The sequence below is a fragment of the Podarcis melisellensis genome, assembly GCF_964234715.1.
Source record: "Podarcis melisellensis genome assembly, chromosome: 8".
NCBI lineage: Eukaryota > Metazoa > Chordata > Lepidosauria > Squamata > Lacertidae > Podarcis > Podarcis melisellensis.
In genome coordinates, this window is record NC_138540.1 from 22685286 (window position 1) to 22707622 (window position 22337).

Consider the following 22337-nt stretch of genomic DNA (forward strand, 5'->3'; position numbering starts at 1 on the left):
TCTCCTCCTCCTCTTCGCCCCGGTAGCGGAAGCTCTTCTGTCGGCTTCGCGCTGCCGCCATCTCGGCAGCAGGAGGAGGAGGAGGCGGAGGAGGAGGAGGGGTTGGCGCGGGCAGCAGCTCTGCCTGGTCAGGCGGGGCGGGAAGCGGAAGGAGGGACACCCGGCGCGGCCTGTAAGTTACCCCCGCGAGGCCCGAGGCCCCGCCGTTGCCCCGGCGATGAGGCCGGGCCCTCCGTGAGAGGGTGGGAGGAGGGCTCTCTAGGTCCAAGGCTGACGCGGGAGGAAAAACGGGATTTTTTCCCCCTTCCTAACCCCCCCCCCATTTCCAAAATAACGAAATTTCAGCCATGGCGAGCTGGGAGAGGCGGCCCTTCTTGAGAAATCAAATCTTAAAAGCGGGGCTTTTCAGGCTGGTCTCGATAAGCTAGGGGCTGCACGGGGGAGGTCCTTGAGAAATAATAATAATTAATAATAAAAATAATGACGCATAAAGGGCTTTCCCCCCCCCCCCGTCTGACAAACCGGGTAGTGGTTTGGTGGTGGTGGGGAATTGTAATGTAATGTAAGGATTTTCAGCCTTGGGGGTCCTGTCCATACCAAGAGGTTGAGGAAAATCCTTGCAAAATTACTACAAAGGGTGGTTTTGCTTTATGGGGAGCTGGGGCGTGGCTTGGGAGGGGGGCCCTTGTGAAATCGTTATTATCATATAATAAATTCCCTAGTAAGTTGGGGAGCTGCTTGGAGAGGTAATCGCAAAGTTATTATTAAGGAGGGATTTTTCAGCCTTGTGGGGGGTCTCGTCATGCCAAGTTGGGGACAGCGGGGGGGGGGGGCAGGTGGAGGATACTTGTCAAACTATTGTTATTAAGAGGGACCCTTACCCACATCACTGTTCTGCTACAAAACCAACTTGTGATGAGGGGTTCTTTATTTGGTACTGTACATTGACACTTATTTCTTTTTCTTTCAAATGCTAGCCTCTCTTATTCCTCCTCCTTCTCTCCCACTTTGCCATAGGGTCACCTTTCCTCCTTAATCTACAGCCTCTGATTTTACTTGTCAAATCTACTCTGTGTATTTAGAGTACATGATTTCCCAACCCTCAAAAAAAAAAAAAAAAATAAGGGTGCTGGGAATTGTAAGGGTAAATATTCAAAGTTGGGTGCTTTAAATGTCTGGTGTGGGATATGACTACTTACTGCCACTCAAATGGTGATAATTATTTGGGGGTGGTTTATTCCTCTGTCCCTATAATAGCAACTGGGGTATGTGTGCTTCAAATGCTAGTCTACTCTCAGTCATTGGGCTAAGGGTGATTACAGTGGTACCTCGGGTTAAGTACTTAATTCGTTCCAGAGGTCTGTTCTTAACCTGAAATTGTTCTTAACCTGAAGCACCACTTTAGCTAATGGGGCCTCCTGCTGCCGCGCCACCGGAGCACGATTTCTGTTCTCATCCTGAAGCAAAGTTCTTAACCCGAGGTACTATTTCTGTGTTAGCGGAGTCTGTAACCTGCAGCGTATGTAACCCGAGGTACCACTGTATTTCCAATTGCACTATGTACAGTGGGATTAAGACAATCTGTTTCCGTCTTGTGTGTGGGATAGAGGAGCAGCGACACCGTTGAATGTTAAGTGTGGACAATTTAAACAAGGGGTACTGAAGCCTCCCTTTTTGGGTAGCTGGATTTTTAAGGTGGTGTGATTTTTCAAGTAGGTTGAGACTTCCTTGGTTTGATGAAGATGATTAAGGCCAACCTATCAGCCTGGAACTGAGGCTCAGTTGTAATCTTTTCCTCCTCCCCTTGGAACAGGTTGATGAGACTACCGGGTGTGGACAGCGAATGACATACTGTCATTGAGCAATTCAGGACACACCCGGTTGTATCTTGTGGACCTTCCTTGCCTTTAAAAAGCTAGCCTGGCATTCTCAGTGGATTATTCTTTATGCAATTGTACTCAAAATAACCCTCATGGAGCAAAAACTTGTCTATCTGGACCAAAATGAATTATGGGCAAGAGTAGCAGCCCCCATTGATTCTCCTTTTCCAAGAAAAAGACCTCTCACCCTAGTGGAATTCTCCTCGCAATCCCAGATATAGTTTCTGCTCCTTCTCTCTCTCTCTCTCTCTCCCCCCCCCCATCTCAATATCATTCAAAGCGTGGAAAAATGTTGCCTTCGTAGGGTCCTCTACACCTTGGCCCACAATCACTGTTGCCACTGCAGCCTCCTTCAAACACTGTTTATGTGACTTTGTGTCTGTGACAAGATTGCTTGCGCTTAGTCCAGGCTCATAAAGTGTAAGCAGGGAACTGTGAGCAGAGTTCACTCTGAGAAAATGATTGGCAGCAAAGTGAATCTCTTGTGTTTTGGTGGGGTGAGCATTTTGCATAACTGGTTTGCCATGGGGGACCCAGGCTAGAAATGAGCAGATTTGCTGGTGCCATAATGGTTGTATGGGCTTGTTTTATGTGGCCAGAAGAGAGGTAGTTAAGGGAAAGTGTAACTGCCATGCAGTTTGTTTATCCCCTGATGGCCCTCAAGCAAACAGCAATTATAATACCTGAACTCATAGCTTAGCAGTAAATGCTCTTGGCTGGAAAACGTACTGCAGTTCTGTAATGGTCTTACACACTGTTTCTCCTTAACCTGCCTGCTTAAGGGGCAGTACAGCCAGCAAGAGTAGTGGCATGGTACTTTTTCCACCTGAAACGCTCCATGTCCTATAGCAGGGCACCATCTGACAACCAAGCTGCAAAGGCATGTGACTGTTAGTTAGTTGGCCCATGTTCAGGAGATCTCGTTCCTATACTTGTTTTATTTTATATTCTTTATTGAAATACAAAAAAACCCTACATAATTACAAGTGCACAGGGTAAGATAAGACACAAAAAAGAAAATAAAAGAAATAGGACCCGTGTAGAAAACAAAACAGAGCAAGACAAAATTGTATACCAAAGTAAGTCCTTTGGAATTCAGTTTTGTATCAGAAGTAAGGCCTTTGGAATTCAGTTTTTAATGTTTTTGGATTTTAACAAATTGTATATACATTTTTTTTGCTTGCTTGTGAATCGCTTTGCGTTTTTTAAAAAGTGGGAAGCAATATTATATCATTTAATTATTTATTTATTGGATTTCTTCCAAGCCTTGAACAATAATTGCCCCAGGGCAGAGTACAACAATATAGAAATGCAATAGTAAAATCAGTTAAAGCAGTTTGCAGTCAGAAGAATACAGTGGGTCCTGATATATACCAAATCTATACACTGTCAAAGGCTAGAGTAAAGAGATGTGATGTCAGCATGTGGATGCTAGACACACCTCTGTGGGGAAGGAATTTCACTGTTTGGGGGCTGCCACAGAGAGAATATTCAAATGTAATAAAGCTAAACCCTCTGAGGGTTACTTTGGCAGTGGACTGTATTGGGGTGTTCCTGTTCTCCCTGCTGCCCAATACTTTGGTTTTGTAGCTGCTGTGTGAAAGGTGCTGGCATCTGATCCTTGACGCCTGCCTGGAAAAGAGAAACAGGCCTCTTGTGCTTTCAGCACTGTAGCCTTTGTAACACTTTTGGATTCATTCATTTTTAAAAACTCAGGGACAAAGTTATTACTGGGAGATACTGGTCTTCAGGCACCTTGGACCCATGCCCATCTGCTCAGAAGTAAATCCTGTTGAGTTAAATGTGGCTTAATCCTAGAACTGTCGGCATAGTTTCCCCCTTAATGGTTTTTCTCAGTACTTTTTTTCCTTTTATGGCACTTGGGATTCTTGATACTTTGTTTCCCAGGCCATCCAGAAGTCTAATATCAGATAAGACCTTGGTTGCATCCGCGCCATACATTTAAAGCACTCCTATACCACTTTAACAGTCCTGACTTCCCCCCAAGAGTTGTAGAAACTGCTGTTTGTTTAGCGTGCTGAGAGTTGTTAGGAAACCCCAAAAGCTACAGGATTCTTTGCAGGAAGCCATGACTGTTAAATTGGTGTAAGAGTGCTTTATTGATAGTATGAATGGGACCCTTATTATAATTAGTGTTTCCTTCAGAGATGATACACAGACATGTGAAACTACCTTATTACTGAGTCAGATAATTATTGATCTACCCTGAAAAGAGTTCAAAGGTCTCAGGCAGAAGTTCCCCTCATCTCTGTTTTCCTGAGAATTTTTAAAGCGGATATGCCAAGGAGTGAAATGGGGTTCATAGGGATCATTTGCATACATATCATGTGCTTTACCATTGAGTAATGATCTGCTAATAGGTGAGTTCCTTTTTCCATTATGGAGATCAGTCGGAGTGATTTACAGACCACTTAGGGCTTACCTGCTGGACAAAAGTGTTGAAAGCTTATTATAGCTGACTGCACAGCGAAATCAGAGATAGGTATTTCCGTGGCTGTTAGTGGTCACGCCAGGGCTAGCCCACCCATAAGACAAGGTGAGGCGACTGCCTCAGGCGGCGGGATTCACTGGACCAGCAGATCCCGATGTCAGTCTTTCTTCCTGCCTTGCTGCTGATGTAGATCTTCCCTCACCCATTCTTCCATGGTGGGAAAGGAGGACCCATTTTGGGATCCGCCTGAGGTGCCAAAATGTCTTGGTTTGGCCCTAGGTCACATCCTGTAATAGTGAAGTCAGGTGGTAAGTATTGATAGGATTTGAGCTAAAATGGGGGCCAATGAGAAATAAAGGAGACCCCTGATAAATACAAAGTTGGGTGTGGGGAAAGCAGAATGCCCCATAGGAGTCCTTTGTTGCTTACAGTTTCCTAGACAAGATGGCTGAGTGGCCGATACCTTAAACAGGAGCACTTTTGCTAGGAGGTGAGGATACACTGACATTTTGTTGTAGCACCTATTTGCAATACCGCCATGTACAGAGGAAATATGGCCCTGAATATTAGGCCTTCAGGACAGTGTCCAACTTCTGAGTATCCAGAGAGGCACATGGCTGTGTGCTGTTGGAAACAAAGTGCTGGAGGACTAGATGGACCTTTGCTCTAATCCAGCAGGGCAATCCTTGCATCCCTACGGAGTCGTTTCCTGATTGCTTCATTCAGCATGCCATAGTACTAGTGATATGAGCTAACTTTTGCCTTCCACTAACTTCATCTAGGATGGAAAATGTATTTGACCACCCAGCAAGGTGATTAGCCAGCTGCTTCCCCTCATGACACCCTGGAGCTCCTGCCATTGAAACCAAGGTGGTTACTGGGAAGGTGCCATCTAGGTGGAATGTTTGTGGAATGCTGCTCGCCTTGTGTCTTTGTTACATATCTTTAGTTGCTAGGCAAAAAATATTCTTCTTTTCCCAGGCCTTTGGCTACTTAAATAATCCATGGCCTTTTAAATGGGGGAGGGAGGGGTATAGTTTTGGTTTGTTATTATGATATGTATTTTTGTATTTTTATATTTTTATATTGTAAACCACCCTGTGATCTTTGGATGAAGGGTGGTATAAACATTTAATTAAAACCCCAATAATAACAGCTCTGTAGTCATAAATCTTTTCAGATCTGGGACCCACTTTTAACTCAAACATGAATTTGCGGACCCACTTCATAATTTTTTTACCATGTATTTTTATGGCGGCAATACTGTTGTTGTGACCCACCTTAGGTTACACTGCAACCCAGTAGTTGGTTCCGGAACCCATCAGTTGAAAACCAGTGTTCTGAGATGATGTCTGTGCGCTTGTGGAATTTTCTTCCCCAGGGAAGTTTCCTTGGCACCTCCTTAAGTGTCCTTTTTGGCAGCAGACAAAGACCGTTGTAATATTTTCCTGGGCTTTTAAGCCCTCAGTTTAACCTGTGCTATACCCTTCTCCTTTCCCCCCTGCTTTATTTCATTTGTTGTTTTACTGCGTATTTTATTCTTCTGCCTATTGTTGTTTTAAACCACCCTGAAAATATTTGTGTTGAATGGTAGTGTCTAAATTCTATTAAAATCACGTAATATGCATGACATGTTGAGCAGCTGGGGTGGATTTATTTTTGGTCATGTTGGTCAGCCCCTGCTCTGCCACACGGGTAGGGAAGCCCCAGCCTGCAAGCCAGATGTGCCTTAGGGGCACCCAACCTCTCCACACACCCCATAGCAATTAGATTTTTTTTAAAAAGAAAAGCTTGTGTCTCTCATTCAGGTTTTTTAAACGCCTAATTGGGGTGGAGGGGCTTGGGAGTCATAGTTGCAACCTCTTAAGTAACCCCCCCCTCCATAGCCCTTAAGCTTAGGAAACAGTCTCTCATTAGCTCTAAGAGTATATTATGATCCTTGTATCTTCAGTAGAACTGTGGAACTTGAAGTGTTTGTAAATTGCCTTGTTATTATGGTGAAATGATTAACTACTTGCTTATCCTTAGGCCAACCTCTCCCAGTTCCTTTGTTGTGAGCTATGCTTTTTTCATGGCATCTCTTCTTGCTTTTTCTGATCCCGTTTCCTCCTACTGTAATGCTGTGGCTGTATGCTCCTGCTCTGTAGCTCTGGGAGTAGATAGAATTGCACTCTGGCTTAGAGGAGCATAGCCCCGCCTCCCGCAGAAATGGCCAACCAGGAAGTTGTACCAAGTGATCCTTTTGATGATGTGGCATAGCAGCTACTGTGGAGATACTTAGAATTGCACAAAGTGCTGTTCCCCCTTCCGTCATAAATCAAGAGAACCAATAGGTCTGCATTTTGCTCACATGCTTACTCTGTGTCACAGAATTGTGCTGAGTTGTGAACAGGAGATGAAAGCCAGGCAAAGATTTCAGATTTGGGTATCTTTCCTCCCCAATGGCAGGCAGAACGTGGTACATCAGACCGCAGAGCCACCGTGTTTTGTTTTTATTTTGCATTTTTATGCTGTGAACTGCCCCGAGATCTTCAGATAAAGGGTGGTACACAAATTTAATAGATAATAATAGAAGGGGATTAAACAAATTCAGGTGTAGTGTAGTGGGAGATGAGGACCTTGGGAGACCAGGGTTCAAATCCTCACTTAGCCATCAAACTCAGCGGGTGACCCTGGGACCAGTCACAGTCTGTCTCAGTCTAATCTACTGCATAGGGTTGTTGGGAGGATGAAGATGTGGAGGAACGTAAGAAAATCCTAGATGGCACTAGTCCAGCGGCCTGTTCTCACAGTGCCTGTCAGAAACTGGCAAGCAGGACCTAAGGCTAAGCACTCTCCCTTCCTGTGGCTTCAGAAATATTACTGCCTCCAACCACGGAGGGAGAGCTTAGCCATTGTGACTTTTAGCTACTGCCTTTACCTCCATGAATTTTTCCAATCCTCTTTTTAAGTCAACCAAGTAGGTGACCATCACTGCCCTTTCTGGGAGCAAACTCCATAGTTTAATAACTGTACGCTGCATGAAGAAGTCCTTCCTTTTATCTGTCCTGAATCTTGGCACAAGAGTATTATGCCAAAGCTCAGTTACGTTAATGTTCTTGCTTTTGTTTCCACAGCAACAATGTCAGAAGGGGACAGTACTGGCGAGTCCATTCATGGCAAACCTTCAGTGGTCTTTAGATTTTTCACAAGACTTGGACAGGTTAGTTTCACATCAGGGGCTGAGAGATGCATAAATAAAAATCAAAGGAGTTATCACTCAGGGTAGTTTAAAGCTGCAGCTTACAGAAAGGAACTGCAGCCAGATCTCTCACCTTCTACTTGCCCATAGGAACGGTGGAAGAGGCATCAGGTATCTGGGGAACTCTTGACTGGGAGCACTCAAATTGCACTGTGTGCACATTCAAGATTGCACTCACCATGCAGTCAGTCCTGCAGATAGTTCTGTATTTTTGAGTCCTGTTGAACTCAATGAGACGACCATGTGTGAAACGTTTGCCCCTCTCCAACATTGTTGGGCTACAGCTCCCATCATCCCTGACCATTGACAATGCCGATGGGAGCTGGAGCCCCAAAACTCTGTGTACACTGTACTGTAGTAGTAGTAGTAGTAGTAGTAATAATAATAATAATAATAATAATAATAATAATATACCCCGCCCACCTAGCTGCGTTCCCCCAGCCACTCTGGCCGGCTCCCAACAGAATATTAAAAACACGATAAAACATCAAACATTAAAAACTTTCCTAAACAGTATACAGGATCGCTGCTGTAATTGTTAGCTATACAATGCTCTTGTAATAGCTTGCAGTCTTTTGACAGGTGATATGCTGTTTTTATTAGCAACTTGATGAATATCCTAATACTGCATTTTTTCTAGATTTATCAGTCCTGGTTAGACAAATCTACTCCTTATACTGCAGTGCGATGGGTTGCAACGCTGGGTTTAAGTTTTATCTACATGATAAGAGTTTATCTACTGCAGGTAAGAGGACTGAGCACCACTTGCAGGTCCTGCTGCATGTGTGTGGAGTCACTCTGTTTATTGTTGGTTCAAAGATATTTATGTTTGATGGAAGCAAGAGTTTTTACTTCCTTTACATACCTTTAACGAGAGATACATGTGATGTGCAAGATAATTGTCTGCACAAATGAAATGTCACAGAACTAATATGTGTAGCACTGAAAATTATTTGATTCAGAAGATAATAGTACTGATCTGATTATTGAAGCAGTATCTTAACATGATAAATAATGAACATAATAAACCTCCTGTTAGTTTTTTGTAAGGAAAGAATGGTAATCTGAAAGCACTTCTATGATTCTGTTTTTGTGTCGGTTTGGGTATAACCAGTGTTAAGGGTTTTCTTCAGGTCTGGAGAACCCGTGGCTTTCCAGATGTTGCTGGATTACAGTTCCCATCATCTCTTAGCATTGACCACTTTAATGAGGGTTGATGGGAGGTGGAGTTCAACAACATCTGGAGGACCAGATTACTGCAACAGTATATGCACCTGGGAGCACGTGCCATTTACTCAGTAGGTAAATTTATACCAGTAGATTGTTCCATTGTTATCTGTATTTATGCCAATTGAAAAATCACCTTATGAGCTGGAACATTGGAATCATTTCAGATTATTTTGAGAAGCTGGCCTCCTGCCACCCTCCTACCCCACCTTCTGATTACTTATTTTAGCAGTGTCCCTGTTTGTCTGCTTGCCCTTGTTTAGATTAAAACCTCTAAGCTGCAGGGAAAAATAAATTCATCCGACTGTAACAAAGTGGAGGAACAAGCACCATAGGAGAATAGCAGATTTCTGTTTGGATTGCTTTTGAGCACCTCCATTTTAGCCTTAAGATGCATCTACATTGGGAAATCTTCAGGCTCAGGGTGTGCTTGTTCATTACATTCGTTCCCCACACACTTGCATCTTTATTTGCTCCTACTTTATTAAGATCTCTGCCACCCCCCTAAATATCCTGCTACTCTTTTATCTCTCCTTATTTCCCTTTTGCTCTCATGCTGTTTTCTTCTTAGTATGCTTTATTCCTTGCTTCTAGTTGATTTAGGCAGCTTCAAACACCTTTGATCATTGGTCATGTTTACTGGGTGTGGTAGGAACATCATCAGGGGATGGACAGACAGGTGCCCAATCCTCATTTGCCCTGGATATGATTTACATTATTCATTTACTATATATTGCTGAGCCCTACCATTTCAGACTAGCCAACACGGTGCCCCCCAGATTTTTTTTGGACTACAGCCCCCATCATGCTGGCTGGGGCTGATAAGGGTTATAGTTGACAATATTTGGGGAGCACTATGTTGGCTACCCCCAACAACCCCCTCATATAGTAAGTATTGCAGATTGTGCACAAGCAGTTTTGTGTAGGTAGGTGTGTTTCTGTACTTAGAGCCATGTCCTCATTTGACATTTTCTTCTTCCTTCCCCTTCCTAGGGTTGGTACATCGTGACATATGCCTTGGGCATCTACCACCTAAACCTTTTCATAGCTTTCTTGTCGCCAAAGGTAGATCCCTCTCTAATGGAGGACTCAGGTATAAAGAACGTCACTAGTCCTGCTTTTCTCTTGCGCGGGTGTTGGTTGTCGCATGAACTTATTATATATCAGATGTGGGGAAGCCTTTTCAGCCTGAGGACCACATGCCAATGCTTGGCAGGGCTATAGGCAAAAGTTGGGAGAGCAACAAATGTCTATTTCACCTTTTCCATAACAGGCTAGTTTCTGTACGCACTCACATTGCATTAGTTATGCTTCATCCAGGCAAGAACGAAGCATCAGAAGGCTTCAAGGACACATTCCAGTCTGGCAGAAACACACAAGGCGGGCAGGGTGTGTGTGCAAAGCAGGGCTGGTGAGCAATGTAGCTTGGGGAGAGTCATGAGAATCAGATGGAGAGGCTTGGAGGTTTCTGCTTGTCCACTATGAGAAAAGGATGCTAACCCTGATATGTGTACACGCACACACACACACACCTAGAACATATTGGGGATTTAGGCACAGCTTAGTATGTTTTAAGCTGCACCTGCTATCTATGGGTACGAAGAGTGCTGGACTTTAGTGTGGAGTGCCAACCACTTCTCAACTTTATTGAGTGGACAGACTCCCAATTATCCCACAGAAAACAGTGTCTTTTGTAATGTTATAACACTGTATGTTTGCTTGTGGCCCTGTGTGGATTTTCATAGCAAGAACAACTGACTCCTGTAAGGTTTGAATGTAAGAGTTCAACCAGTGCCACTCACATCCTGTGGATTGCATGGCACATAACTGAATATGACACCTTCTAGGAGTTGAGTGATTTCGTTTTTAGCTCCTAGGATAAACATATAAATGATGTATTAGAAATGCTGACAGAGTTTTGACAGAGCCAGAGTTAGAATCCCTGATTTTGTGTTACTTCCTTCACTTCCCTGTGGATTAAAAGACCTCCCCTCCAATTGAGACTGGAATGACATTGCTTTCACGTTTCATACTTTGTGGAGATCTGTGCTGCAATTTCTCTTGCACGTAACAGCCCTTTGATCACCTGTTAATAATTTTTTGTTTCCTTGTACACTTTAATGGGTGATTTGTCTCTAGCACAGTCATTCATACCTGCTCTAAGTGTGGTGGTAGCAACGGAGCCTCCTTACATCAGATAAGGCTGTCCATTGAGCTCAGTATTGTCCAACCTGATTGGCAGCGCCGGTCCAATGTCTCCGGCAGAGGCCTCTCCAAACATCTGCTACTGACCTTTGTTAACTGGGCATGCCAAGGGTTGAACCTGCAAGAGTTAAATGCAGAAGAAAGCAGTTCCTAAGACTTTGCATTTCCTCCTCTTCTCAGATGAGGGTCCTTCATTACCTACAAAACAAAATGAGGAGTTTCGGCCCTTCATTCGAAGGCTGCCAGAGTTCAAATTCTGGTGAGTACATTTTAATAGCAATGCAAAAGGATTCAAGTCCCTGATCCTTCATCTTTCCTGTTCTCCTGCCTCTCATAGGTATGCCTTCTCTTTGGCCTCAAGCTTGTGCCTCCTTCCTTACACTGTGTACTTAACAGTTGCCCAGTTGCCACCTCCCCCAAATCTCTGGCCTTCTAGTGCCTTTTCAGTATTAGCCACCTCTTCCACATGATAGGTATGCTTGATTTGAAGGCTCAACTCAGGCGTCACAAGTCCAAATATCCATCAGTATTGCATTGAGCCTTAGTCTTAACCATAACATAAATCACAGAAGGAGGGATGGAGGAAAGGGGGCAGGGAGGAAAAGCTGCAAACTCGGGTATTAAACCTAGGTTAGACCAGCTGAAATGGAAACAGTTCAGCTAGCCTGATGAAATGGCTACTGCTAGGTGACAGCTACAAGAAGGGTCCAAAGACAGCTGGTCCCTCTGCGGAAGTGATAGAATCATCTTTTCTGCCTCTTAAGGCATCATACGAGAACCTTCTGCTGTGAGGTGCAGGATAGCAATGCTGAGGAAGAGGTGGAAATAGTCTTTTATGGCTTAGATGTAAGGAATGTTGCTGTGGGCTTGGTCCTCCTTCCCACTCCTAGGCAAGTTTCTCCCTTGGCTTCATGGTTTTCTATAACCATTATTTGCTGTGGAACAGCAAAGTATCACGAGAGCCTTGATTTCCAAGGATGATCAGAAGCCTCTTTTTGCAGACTCTGATGCAGACGTTAGCACTAACCATGAATTGCAGATTCAGGTGTCACAGCAACCTGGTCGGGGAAAACCAGGAAGTGGTGGGGAGAATGCTGGAGATCAGGAATGGTATGTGAATTGGGCATTAATGTCCTTAAAAGAATTTCAGTACACAGTCAACCTAACTGCAACTATATTTTCCTTCCAAGGCACTCTGCTACTAAAGGCATCCTTGTCGCAATGACATGTACATTCTTTGAGGCTTTCAATGTTCCAGTTTTTTGGCCAATTCTTGTGATGTACTTCATTATGCTTTTCTGCATCACAATGAAAAGGCAAATCAAGGTAAGAATCTAACCAAGTCGTTCTTTTTTCCAGGTTGTGGATTCTCCTAAACATGAGAGAGGGAGGGATTGCCCCAACATAATGGCAATATCACTGGCTATGTTGTAGCTCAAAAATTGCTAGTGGTGGTGGTTTTTCTGAAAGACCCCCATAGTTGGAGTAGAGTTTGAGGCTTTGTCCAACATGGATGAGGGTATTCTGGGGGCTGTTTCCAATGTGACCTCCCTCCATTTTTAAAAAAAGGGGGGAAAATGACTTCTCCTGTGGATCCCCTGCTGTGATACTTGAACTCAAAAAACATTTTAGTGGACATCCAGCTTGTAAAAGAAAATACTAATTGCTCCCATAGGCTCCCCCTATTGATAGTGATGCCCCCTAAAGGCCTTATTTTTTAAAAAAAAATAAGTGGGTTGTATCCAATTAAGTATTGCTAAGAGTAGAGCCAGTGGGATGCGGGTGGCGCTGTGGTCTAAAGCACAGGGCCTTGCTGATCAGAAGGTCGGCGGTTCGAACACCCGCGACAGGGTGAGCTCCCGTTGCTCGGTTCCTGCTTCTGCCAACCTAGCAGTTCGAAAGCATGTCAAAGTGCAAGTAGATAAATAGGGACCGCTCCAGCGGGAAGGTAAACGGCATTTCCGTGCGCTGCTCTAGTTCACCAGAAGCGGCTTAGTCATGCTGGCCACATGACCCGGAAGCTGTATGCCGGCTCCCTCGGCTAGTAAAGTGAGATGAGCACTGCAACCCCAGAGTCGTCTGCGACTGGACCTAACGGTCAGGGGTCCCTTTACCTTTAAGAGTAGAGCCATTGAAATTAATGAACCTAAGTTAGTCATGTCCATTAGCTTCAATGGATCTACTTTAGGTAAGACGGGTATTGGTACAACCCATTGTTCTTTGGTCACACCCACTTTTGATATGTGGCCCACAAAGCGTTGTCCACAGCCCTAAGTTCCTCCAAGATAGCCACTGCTGTTCAAACACATGAGCACATTCAGGTGTTGGTTTTTGTTTTTTTTATAAAAATATATTTATTAAAGTTTTAAGAGGTACAAAAAGAAAAAGCAAAAAAAAATCATTTTAAGCAAAAAACAATACAACACATCCCAATAGACAAAAGAAAAAAAGAAAAATAGAGAAAAAGCAGAGAATTAAAATCCATTCAGCAAAAAAGAAAAAAAAACAAAGAAACATACAGCAAATCTTCCATTGCCTTTCATTAGCTTATTTCCCTGACTTCCTCACACCTCCCTTATTTGTATTCTAGATTGATTATCCATTTCAGCCAATCCTTTCCCTCTTTTCAAATTTTTGTCCTGTAATTTATCTTAATATTAATATAGCTTTACTTCCCCTCCTTTCACCAATTAACAGTCTGTTTTTTCCTAAACCTTTGTAACATTTTTGCTAAATTCACATAAATTCATTCCAACATCATTCTAACATTCACACATTCAGGTGTTTGAGGCGGAGTGGGCAGAGGGAGGGGAGTGCCATGGGTGTGTTCTAAAAGCCTGTGTTTTTCTTTCCCTTCTGTTGCAGCATATGATAAAATATCGATATATACCCTTCACACACGGCAAGAGGAAATACAAAGGGAAGGAAGATGTGGGGAAGACCTTTGCTAGCTAGAAATTATACTGAGCCTGCTGACCAACTCCCTTCATTACAATTAAAAGTCCAGTTTTGAGCCATTGTAATGATGCCTCTTTCCTTCATACCAAGTCATCAGTAATAACGAGGGTGGGGACTAAGAAGTTGTATTTCTCCCCCCGCCCCCTGCAGTTTATTGAGCGTCAGGCTCCCCGCCCCCTCCCCCCCCCCCGCAAGAGAATATCAGCCATATCATCTTGTTATTCTTTGGATATATGTTATGTCCAAGGGCTGCTTCTGCCCCCCCCCCCTTTCTGTTGTTGCACAACAGGAGTCATCCCATGTTCTCAAAACATCTCATAGGAAGTACACGCTACTGGTTCCAGCTCCTTGGAAGTGCAGGATTTGAGTGGCAATTTCACAAGTTTCTGGTGCACATTTAGCAAGACAGAGTAATAAGAGAAGATAGAACATTCATTTCAAGCCCCCTCCTCACAAAAGTATAGCCTAGTGTGGAACAGGGGAGTTCCCACAACTGTATTTATTTATTTTTGGGTCCTTTGTGTTGATCTAGTCCAGAATGCATCCTGGTACATTGTTGAAATGCTTTGTGCATCCACAGAGGAAGATGAGACACGGTGATAATGTTTTCTGCTTTGTAATGTCCCAGGTTTTGACTAACAGGCTGTTTACAGGACCTCTGGTGATATTACTTAAGAGGGAAACTTGTGAACGTTGAAATAAGCCTACCCTGAGTTTTTTATGTTCAAAGTGGAAAAGGAATTAATTGATTTAGCATTTATGGTGGAAAGGCTGATTTCTTTTTGGCTCTTTCATAATGGCTCACTATTATTCTTAATCATGTTTTTTGGGGCCAGGGTTTGCTGGAGGTCTGGAATTAAATTTATAAAAAAATATTATGTGGAGAGTATTTTGACACGTTTTATTTGATACTTTAAAAAACTTTTTAAGTTTGCTTCATGTAGCCCTCTCCAAGGTACATATACACTGGCCATGGCAGACTGAGACTTTGTGGGTTTTAACACAGCTTTTAATTTTCTATGGAGAAAAATATAGAAATAAATGATCTGCATGTAAAACTTTTTCAATGTGATACAGCTATAAACAATTTTATTAAGTGACTTTTTAAAATTCCAAACTTTATTAAAAGACAGTGTCCCTTTCTTGGGTTCAGTAGTCTTTATAACAACCAACGTAAGGTACTAAGTGTTAACATTTCTTCCTTTTTCTCTAAACGTTATGTTGTATCCAAAGTACTATGTAGAACAGAACCTTGAAAATAATGGGTGTGAGTAACTTAAGTCTACTAATTTCAGTGGGTCTACTCAGAGTAGCATTAACATTGGATGCAACCCATTCTATTTAAATATTTTGGAATAATGTATTTGAACTCTAGCTGTTCGAAAGCAGTCCTTTGCATTACTGTGCAAACCATAGCTGCTCATGATGCAGTCTAAAAGGAAATTTACACTCTGTGTTGGGCGGACTTGTGATAAGTGTAAAATATCCTGTGCCATGTGAATTGGATCGCTCCACTTTCAGCAGTATGGAAAAAAATCTGTTGCCCTCACACCCTAATGTTCTTAGAAGTCAGTCATAGGGGGATCTGTTTACATTTCTAAACAATACTATGAAAAATATTGTACAAGGGACCAGAGGTATTACAGAAGAAAATTGCAATGAATAATCCTGATCCTTACCACTGTGCATAGAAGCAAGTTCCAGTGATATCAATTGGGCTTTAATATCTGTTAGTATATGTGTTAATAAAATGGTATGGAGCTGGGACAGTAGCTAGAAAAGTAGACTAAGTAAATTTGTCAGAGGTTAATTCATGCTCTCCTCTGTATCAGACCTCAGCTGCATTACTCTAGGACTAAAACGTCACAGTGTAGAAGGGCAGACACATACCCTCCCCTATGTGGAAACGTGTTCACACCAGCTCTAGCTGTGTGGTGCAGCTTCTACTGTATATTCCTTCTGCCAAGGGTGGCAAACCAGTAGTCCTACAGGTGTTGTTGGTCCACAACTCCCTTCCTCTCCGACTATTAGCCATGCATGCCAGGCCTGATGGGAGATGATCCAGCAACAGCTGGTAGAGGCACTCTATTGGCTACTTTTGCCTTATATACCCACCGTACAAGATTACCCCAATCTCTGCCAAACTGAATTTCTGACAGTCGCTGCACTGTAGGGTGCTCATTCCAACTTAGAACTTCAGCTTTATATTAAAAAAAACCTAAGCAACAACTAATTTATTAGGCATAGGGGATTTTAGCAGCACACAAACTCAAAATTAATTTCCATATGCATGCCCTAGTATCTTTTGGAATGGTAAAATGTTCTTATTAAGTTACTACCTCTCAGAGAATGTAGTTTCCCATAAGATTAGCCCGGCTGAATCAGGTCATAGACCCATCAAGTCCAGCATTCTGCTCTCAGGGGCCAACCAGATGCCTCTGGGAGGCCTGTAAGCAGGACCTGAAGGCAAGTGCACGTTCCCCTCCATTTTCCAGTGGCTGGTATTGAGAAACATACTGCCTCCACTCACAGAGGCAGAATATAAGCATTGTGGCTAGTAGCCATTGATAGCCTTATTCCCCATGGATTTGTCTTAATTCTTTTTTTTAAAGCGACCCAATTGCTGGCCATCACTGCCTCTTTTGGGAGCAAATTCCAAAGTATTAACTTTCTGCTGTGTGAAGAAGTACTTTGTTTTATCCCGACCCCCCCCCAACATTCAGCTTCATCAATGTCAACGAGTTACAGTGTCATGAGAACACTACTGGTAGGTCTAGCAGATGCCTGCCAACGCTTAAAAGGGTTATACCAGAATTTAGGTAGATTTGTGTGCTTTGTTCTACAAAGAAAGAGGATCAACACCAGAAGTTTGTTTTGTAAGATGACAAGTTCGTATCTCCTTGTACAGGCAGTGCAACTCAAGTGTTAAGCTGCTCAGTTTTATCACAGCAATTTAATATCATAATATCAAAATAAAGTCTTACACTTGGTCAAAAGCTGTAGTATTTTTGTTGGTGCTAACACTTTGCAATCTAACAGCTGCACAGGTGGCTGTTATCGATAGTGTTGCAGATAAATCAGCTTCTGCGGATGGAATTTCTCTCTGCACAGTGGGCACTCAGCCTGCAGGAGGGGGGAAATAAATATCTTAACTAAACATCTCCCAGTACTCAGTTTGTAAGTCTTTTTCGAGCTAGCTTTTTCTGACAGTTACTTGTTTGCACACTCTAAGTTCTCTACAAATGGAACCACAGGCCTTCCCTCAGTACCAGGGGCTTTTGATGGTATGTAGAACTCTTACAGGCATAGAGCTATATTTATAGACAGGATTGTGTAGATGCTGTGGAAGTGCAGAAGAGCTACATGCTGTGGTATCTAGAGCTGCTATTTAAAACATTTCTAACCTGCCCTTCATTGCAATGTGATATCAATGAAGAGTTTGAGGTGCTAGAGTCAATTCTACAGCAGTAAACCAGTTCTTAAAAACTAATAGGAACTAACCCTCAGTCTAGTCATTTTGAGTCCATCTGTTGAACTGCAGCTCCCATTATCCCTGACTATTGGCCATGTTGGCTGGGGCTGCTGGACTCCCAACAACATCTGGAAGACATAAGGCTCCTCGTCCCCGAATTAAGGAATTGTCTTAACAGATTATCAACTAGACTCAGATAATGCAAGTGCATATTGGCACCTGCTAGAATTGAAAGTTGATAACTCAAATCACATGCAGTTTCCTCCTTTGGTAAGACATTGGTAAGAATTAAACCAAGGAGCTATTTCAGGGAACCCACTTCTTTGGCTTGTCTTTTCCTACAGCTCTCATTTCCACTGCAAAAAGGAAACCTGACAGGACTTGGCTTTTGTTTTAAGAGTTCAGCAGCCTAGGAGGGGGTCTGTGTTTACCTTGGTGTTGCACCACTCAGTGATGCATTCCCAGCAGAAGAGGTGTCCACACGGAGTGGCTGTAGCATGGCGGCGTTCTTCTAAGCACAGAATGCAGCGAGAGCTTCGGCCAAGGAACTTCTCCTCAGGCTGGATTCTGAGGGAGGACAAAGTCAGGCACAAGTGCTCTTCAGGTTAATGTCCCAAGGGAGATGATGCTTCTGCTGCCAAGGTTCTAGCATATGACACCATCAGGAGAAACTTAGCTTTTTAACAGGGTTATAGCCAATGCTAGTCCTACTCAGAGTAGACATGAAAGAAAGTGACGTTACTAACATGGGTCTGTTTCAGGTCATCTACTCTTGAGTAAACATTTGCACCCATTTTTTAAAAAAGGATTACGCTCCTAGCCCTCATACTTTTGACTGCTGTTCCTGGGTAGTACTGCTTTCTGCCTAAAAATAAAGGTGTGGGGAAATGATCTTCAAAGTTACTTAGCAAGTTCCAACAAGACGCAAAGCCACCCAACAAGAGTTATTTTTCCAAGGTAGGGGTAGGCATACTGTTCTTGGTTTTTTGGTTCTCCTTTTTCCTTTCCCCTCCATATATCACCCTCTGCCATTTACGTACCGAGAATTCCATGTACTGAAAGCCCAGTGTTTGCAAGCACAATATAACCAACCCATTCAAATTACACAATTCATTTTAACCAGATCAATTACACACTGAGTTTGTTACCCAGTTTTGATGCCAGGACACAGTTTTAGCCATTCTTAACACCTGTTGATTGTCAAGTACAATATTAAGTTAATCTAGGTTTTCAAACACAGCTCAGATGCCACTGCACGCCCCCCCCTTCATTCCAGCTAATAATACACCATAGTTCAAGAACATTGGGAGGAACCTTTTTTATCCTGCAGGCCACATTCCCTTCAAGGTTACTTTCCAAGGGCTGTAGGCCAGTAGTGCGCAGGGACACAGGGAAAGGTGTGTGAACAAATACATAAACACTGGGTGCAAAGCAGCACCAGTGAAGGCTGTAGCCTGGGCACAATTTTGATGGCCAGAGAGGGTCCTGAATATTTGATCCCCAGGCCTGAGGCTCCCAGGCATCTACGCCCCCCCCCGTAAGCATCTGGTAAGCAAAATGCCACCAGCGTACCTTGGGTAGGAGAGGTTACGGTGCACCTTCCATTCTTGTCTTGCCCTCTGCCTCTGTTGGAAGCTGTATGCATGGATACCAACTGTTAGTGCCAGGTGCAGCACTGAAAGGATCCCAAGAAGCCTGTAACTTGACCGAACATGCTGGTTGTCTCCATCTAATCCCGCATAGCGCAGCTGGGGGGGGGGGGAGACACAAAACCACCACTTGATATTGATGATATTGATGAACCTAGAGAACTGCAGTGTGATGGCTATTTGAAGTACAGATTTTGTTTAGAAAGAATGGAAACCAGCCCACTTGACTTTTGAATCTTGAACTGCATCCAGAACAGAATACCATGCTGGTATTGGTGACAGTAGCCCTCCTCTAGAACAGCAGTGGGAACCTATGGCTCTCCAGATGTTGAACTCCCATCTCTCATCAGCCCCAGCAAGCATGGCCAGTGGTCAGGGATGACAGGGAGTTGTAGCCAAGCAGCTTCTAAAGGGTCACAGGTTCCACATCCCTGAGCAATACATACGCTTCCAAATTAATCACAAGGAGGGGATCCATACAAAGAAGTAATATGGCACCATAGATATTTAGGGGTAGAGTGGATTCCTAGTCTTCATTATATTCCTGTTGTACATGTGGCAGTGTTAACAAGTAACAGAAACTCAGGGTGCTGAGAGACAGAAACTGGATGGCAGCCCAAACGTAAGGTTCTATCCCATCAAGTCCTATGCAGGGAAGACCCATCTGAAATTACTGACTATAACTAACTTGGGTCCCTTAATCTCAGTACGTATACTTTGGGAATGACCAGCATTGGATATACCCCTTGGTTCCGTTTCCTATTCCCCACTCCTGTCCCAATGCCAGGGATGGAAGTGAGAGCTGCCCACAGTAAACAGTGCCAAAATATGGGATTTTAGTATATTGCACACAGAACATCAAAGGGCTATCAAATACTTTCTACTTACATATGTGATCCCTGCCATCCTTTTAGATAGGTGGTAGAAAATGCCATTCATATAGAAGATGGCCAGGTGCAGCCTACGAAGGAGTGGAATGCCTTGCCTGAGAAAATGGACAACCTGACAGAGCATCTTCCTCTGCTGCTCTGTTAATTTGCTAAGCCATTTCTGTAACCAACGCCACAAGAAAGTCCTTCCCCACAACCCACGCAAATGTCTGCTTTGCAAAGTCCTCATCTCATCGGGCTCTGTCTGAAGTTCATGTTCCAGGTGTACTAATCCTTTGTCTAACAAGTAAGGGAAGACAGTGTGCAAAGAAATCAGGACAGCCCGTCGAAGTACTGAAGGAACTCTCTTCCGTGATGGGTCTACTTGGATAATATTGACATACTCTTCACCAAGAGTTTGGTAACCTAAAGAATATTTTAAAAAACACAATTGGCAATCCAGAAAATCTGATAAGTTTAATGTTAAGCATAAAATGGCAGCACATTTAGTCAGAGTACCAAGCACAGAACAACTTAGGGGGTGAAATACCTGAAAGGGTTGTGAGTGTGAAATATGCTATATCAGCAAACAGCTCAATTTCCTTCTGCCACTCCAACCAAATTCTAGCACCTAGAGAGCCAGAGCAAATGACAGTGTTAGAGAACAAAGTGAACAGAGGTGCCTTGTCAAATAATTTGACTTCAATATGAGTTGAAAAAGAAATTACACCATTTTCATAGGTCAAATAATAAAACATTACAAAAGTTTAAAAAATTAAGAACTGAGATTTACAAAGTAACCAGTGTCTTTTGTGCAGATACAACTTCTAGAGAGGTAGAACATTGTGGCATAAGCTTTTGTGGAGTAAACAGATGCATGAAGTATAACCCACAGGCACATACTGAATACCCACACTAGCAATGCAAGAAGCAAAGATAATTTACACTTCAAGCTAGACTGTATGCAAGATACGCACTGGAATTCAATGGTTGCAGGATAAGCAAATATGTTTGCAATTTTCAGATCACAGACTATTGATACAGTCCTCTCTCAAGTCTCAATCACCTTTATCCATCAATAAAAGAACAGAAGAGCCTGCTGAATCAGGTCAATGGCTCATCTAGTCCAGGATCCCATTCTCATGGTGGCCACCAGATACCTCAGTGGCAAACCCGCAAGTGGGACCTGGGCACAATTCCTTCCTGTAATTGCCAGCAGCTGGTATTCAGACTGCCTCAGACTGTAGAGGCAGCCATTATGACCAGTAGCCTTCATATAGCCTTCTCCTCCATGAATCTGCCTATTCCTTTTTAAAGCCATCCAGGTTGGTAGCAATCACTGCCTCCTGCAGGAGCGAGTTCGACTGTTACTCGCTAAACTAGGCATTGTGTTACGCAAGCTGAGGCATTCTGCCAATGAATCCTCTGGCACCTTCACCAAAGGTGTCTTCTCCTGCCATTGGTGAAAGGAGCGTCAGTTCTTACCTGCGGTGATCTCAGCCCAGGAGAGCTATGGGAAGCCACGACTAATAATGCTGGGCTAGATGGGCCAATACCCTGACCTGATATAAAGCTGCTTTTTACATTTCCAGGTTTATCCCCCACCCCACCCCTCTTCTCTCTCTCTCTCTCTCTCTTTCTCTTTCTCTCTCTCTCTCTCTCTCTCACACACACACACACACACATGACTCAGATATTGTATCCAGTGTGGCTTGGGGTTCGGACTAGGACGTGGGAGACCAGGGTTCGAATTCCCGCCCTTAGCCAATGAAGCTCACTGGGCGACCTTGGGGTCGGACACTGCCTCTTAGCCTAATCTTCCTCGCAGGGTTGTTGTGAGGACAAAATGGAGAGGAGAACCATGCTCCTTGGTGGAAAAAGTGGGATATAAGGCGCAATGAAAGAAAGAGAAAGAATGAAAAAGATCCGGTATATGGGCTTCTTGTCTTGCAAAGCGGTTCAGAGGATGCAATTCTGCCCGGGGTGATGACGGCTCCTCACCTGCCAGGCCCCCCAAGGCAGCCCCAGCCCCGCTCCTCAGCGCCCCTCGATAGAGCTCGTCCTTCTGGGCGGACCGAACGAGTCGTGCGGGCCCGGCTTCTACCGCTGCCGGCGACATCGTTGCAAAGGCGAGAAGGGTGCCTGTTCTGCCCGAGCTGCTTCCGCAAACAGATGCTTCGCGCGGCGCACGCATTTATACGTCATCAAGCCGCTCCACGAACGAGAAAGAGTGTTGGAGTTGCGCATAGAGAGATAGAAAAGCGTAGAGTGATGCTCACTAGAGGATCTTCCGGGATAAAGGGAACATTCCGCCGTCCTTTCGGAAAACGTGCGCCTTTTAGAGCATATAGCTCAAAAAGAAAAGCGTTTCAGTTGTTTATTTC

General features: G+C 43.7%; 2 protein-coding genes across 3 annotated transcripts; one reads left to right on the forward strand and one right to left on the reverse strand.

Annotated features, from left to right (window-relative positions):
- RER1 (retention in endoplasmic reticulum sorting receptor 1) lies at positions 1-14028 on the forward strand. The gene is made up of 7 exons (XM_081924160.1): positions 1-172; positions 7449-7534; positions 8214-8318; positions 9794-9893; positions 11186-11264; positions 12196-12331; positions 13871-14028. Exons 2-7 carry the CDS (start codon positions 7454-7456, stop codon positions 13958-13960), a joined length of 591 nt encoding a protein of 196 aa, XP_081780286.1. The 5' UTR covers positions 1-172; positions 7449-7453; the 3' UTR covers positions 13961-14028.
- On the reverse strand, positions 10894-22146 carry PEX10 (peroxisomal biogenesis factor 10). Of its 2 annotated transcripts, XR_014171484.1 has the most exons (7): positions 21955-22146; positions 20504-20584; positions 19973-20379; positions 19008-19183; positions 17867-18002; positions 16948-17086; positions 10894-11123 (listed from the first exon to the last, which is right to left on the reverse strand). XR_014171484.1 is itself a non-coding variant. In XM_081924159.1 (6 exons), the coding sequence occupies exons 1-6, from the start codon at positions 22070-22072 to the stop codon at positions 17018-17020; spliced, it is 987 nt and encodes a 328-aa protein (XP_081780285.1). In that variant the 5' UTR covers positions 22073-22146; the 3' UTR covers positions 16898-17017. The 2 variants fall into 2 exon arrangements, 1 of the variants encoding a protein (XP_081780285.1); XM_081924159.1 differs by lacking the exon at positions 10894-11123 and having other exon boundaries at positions 16898-17086.
- Positions 22147-22337: the final 191 nt, after the last annotated feature.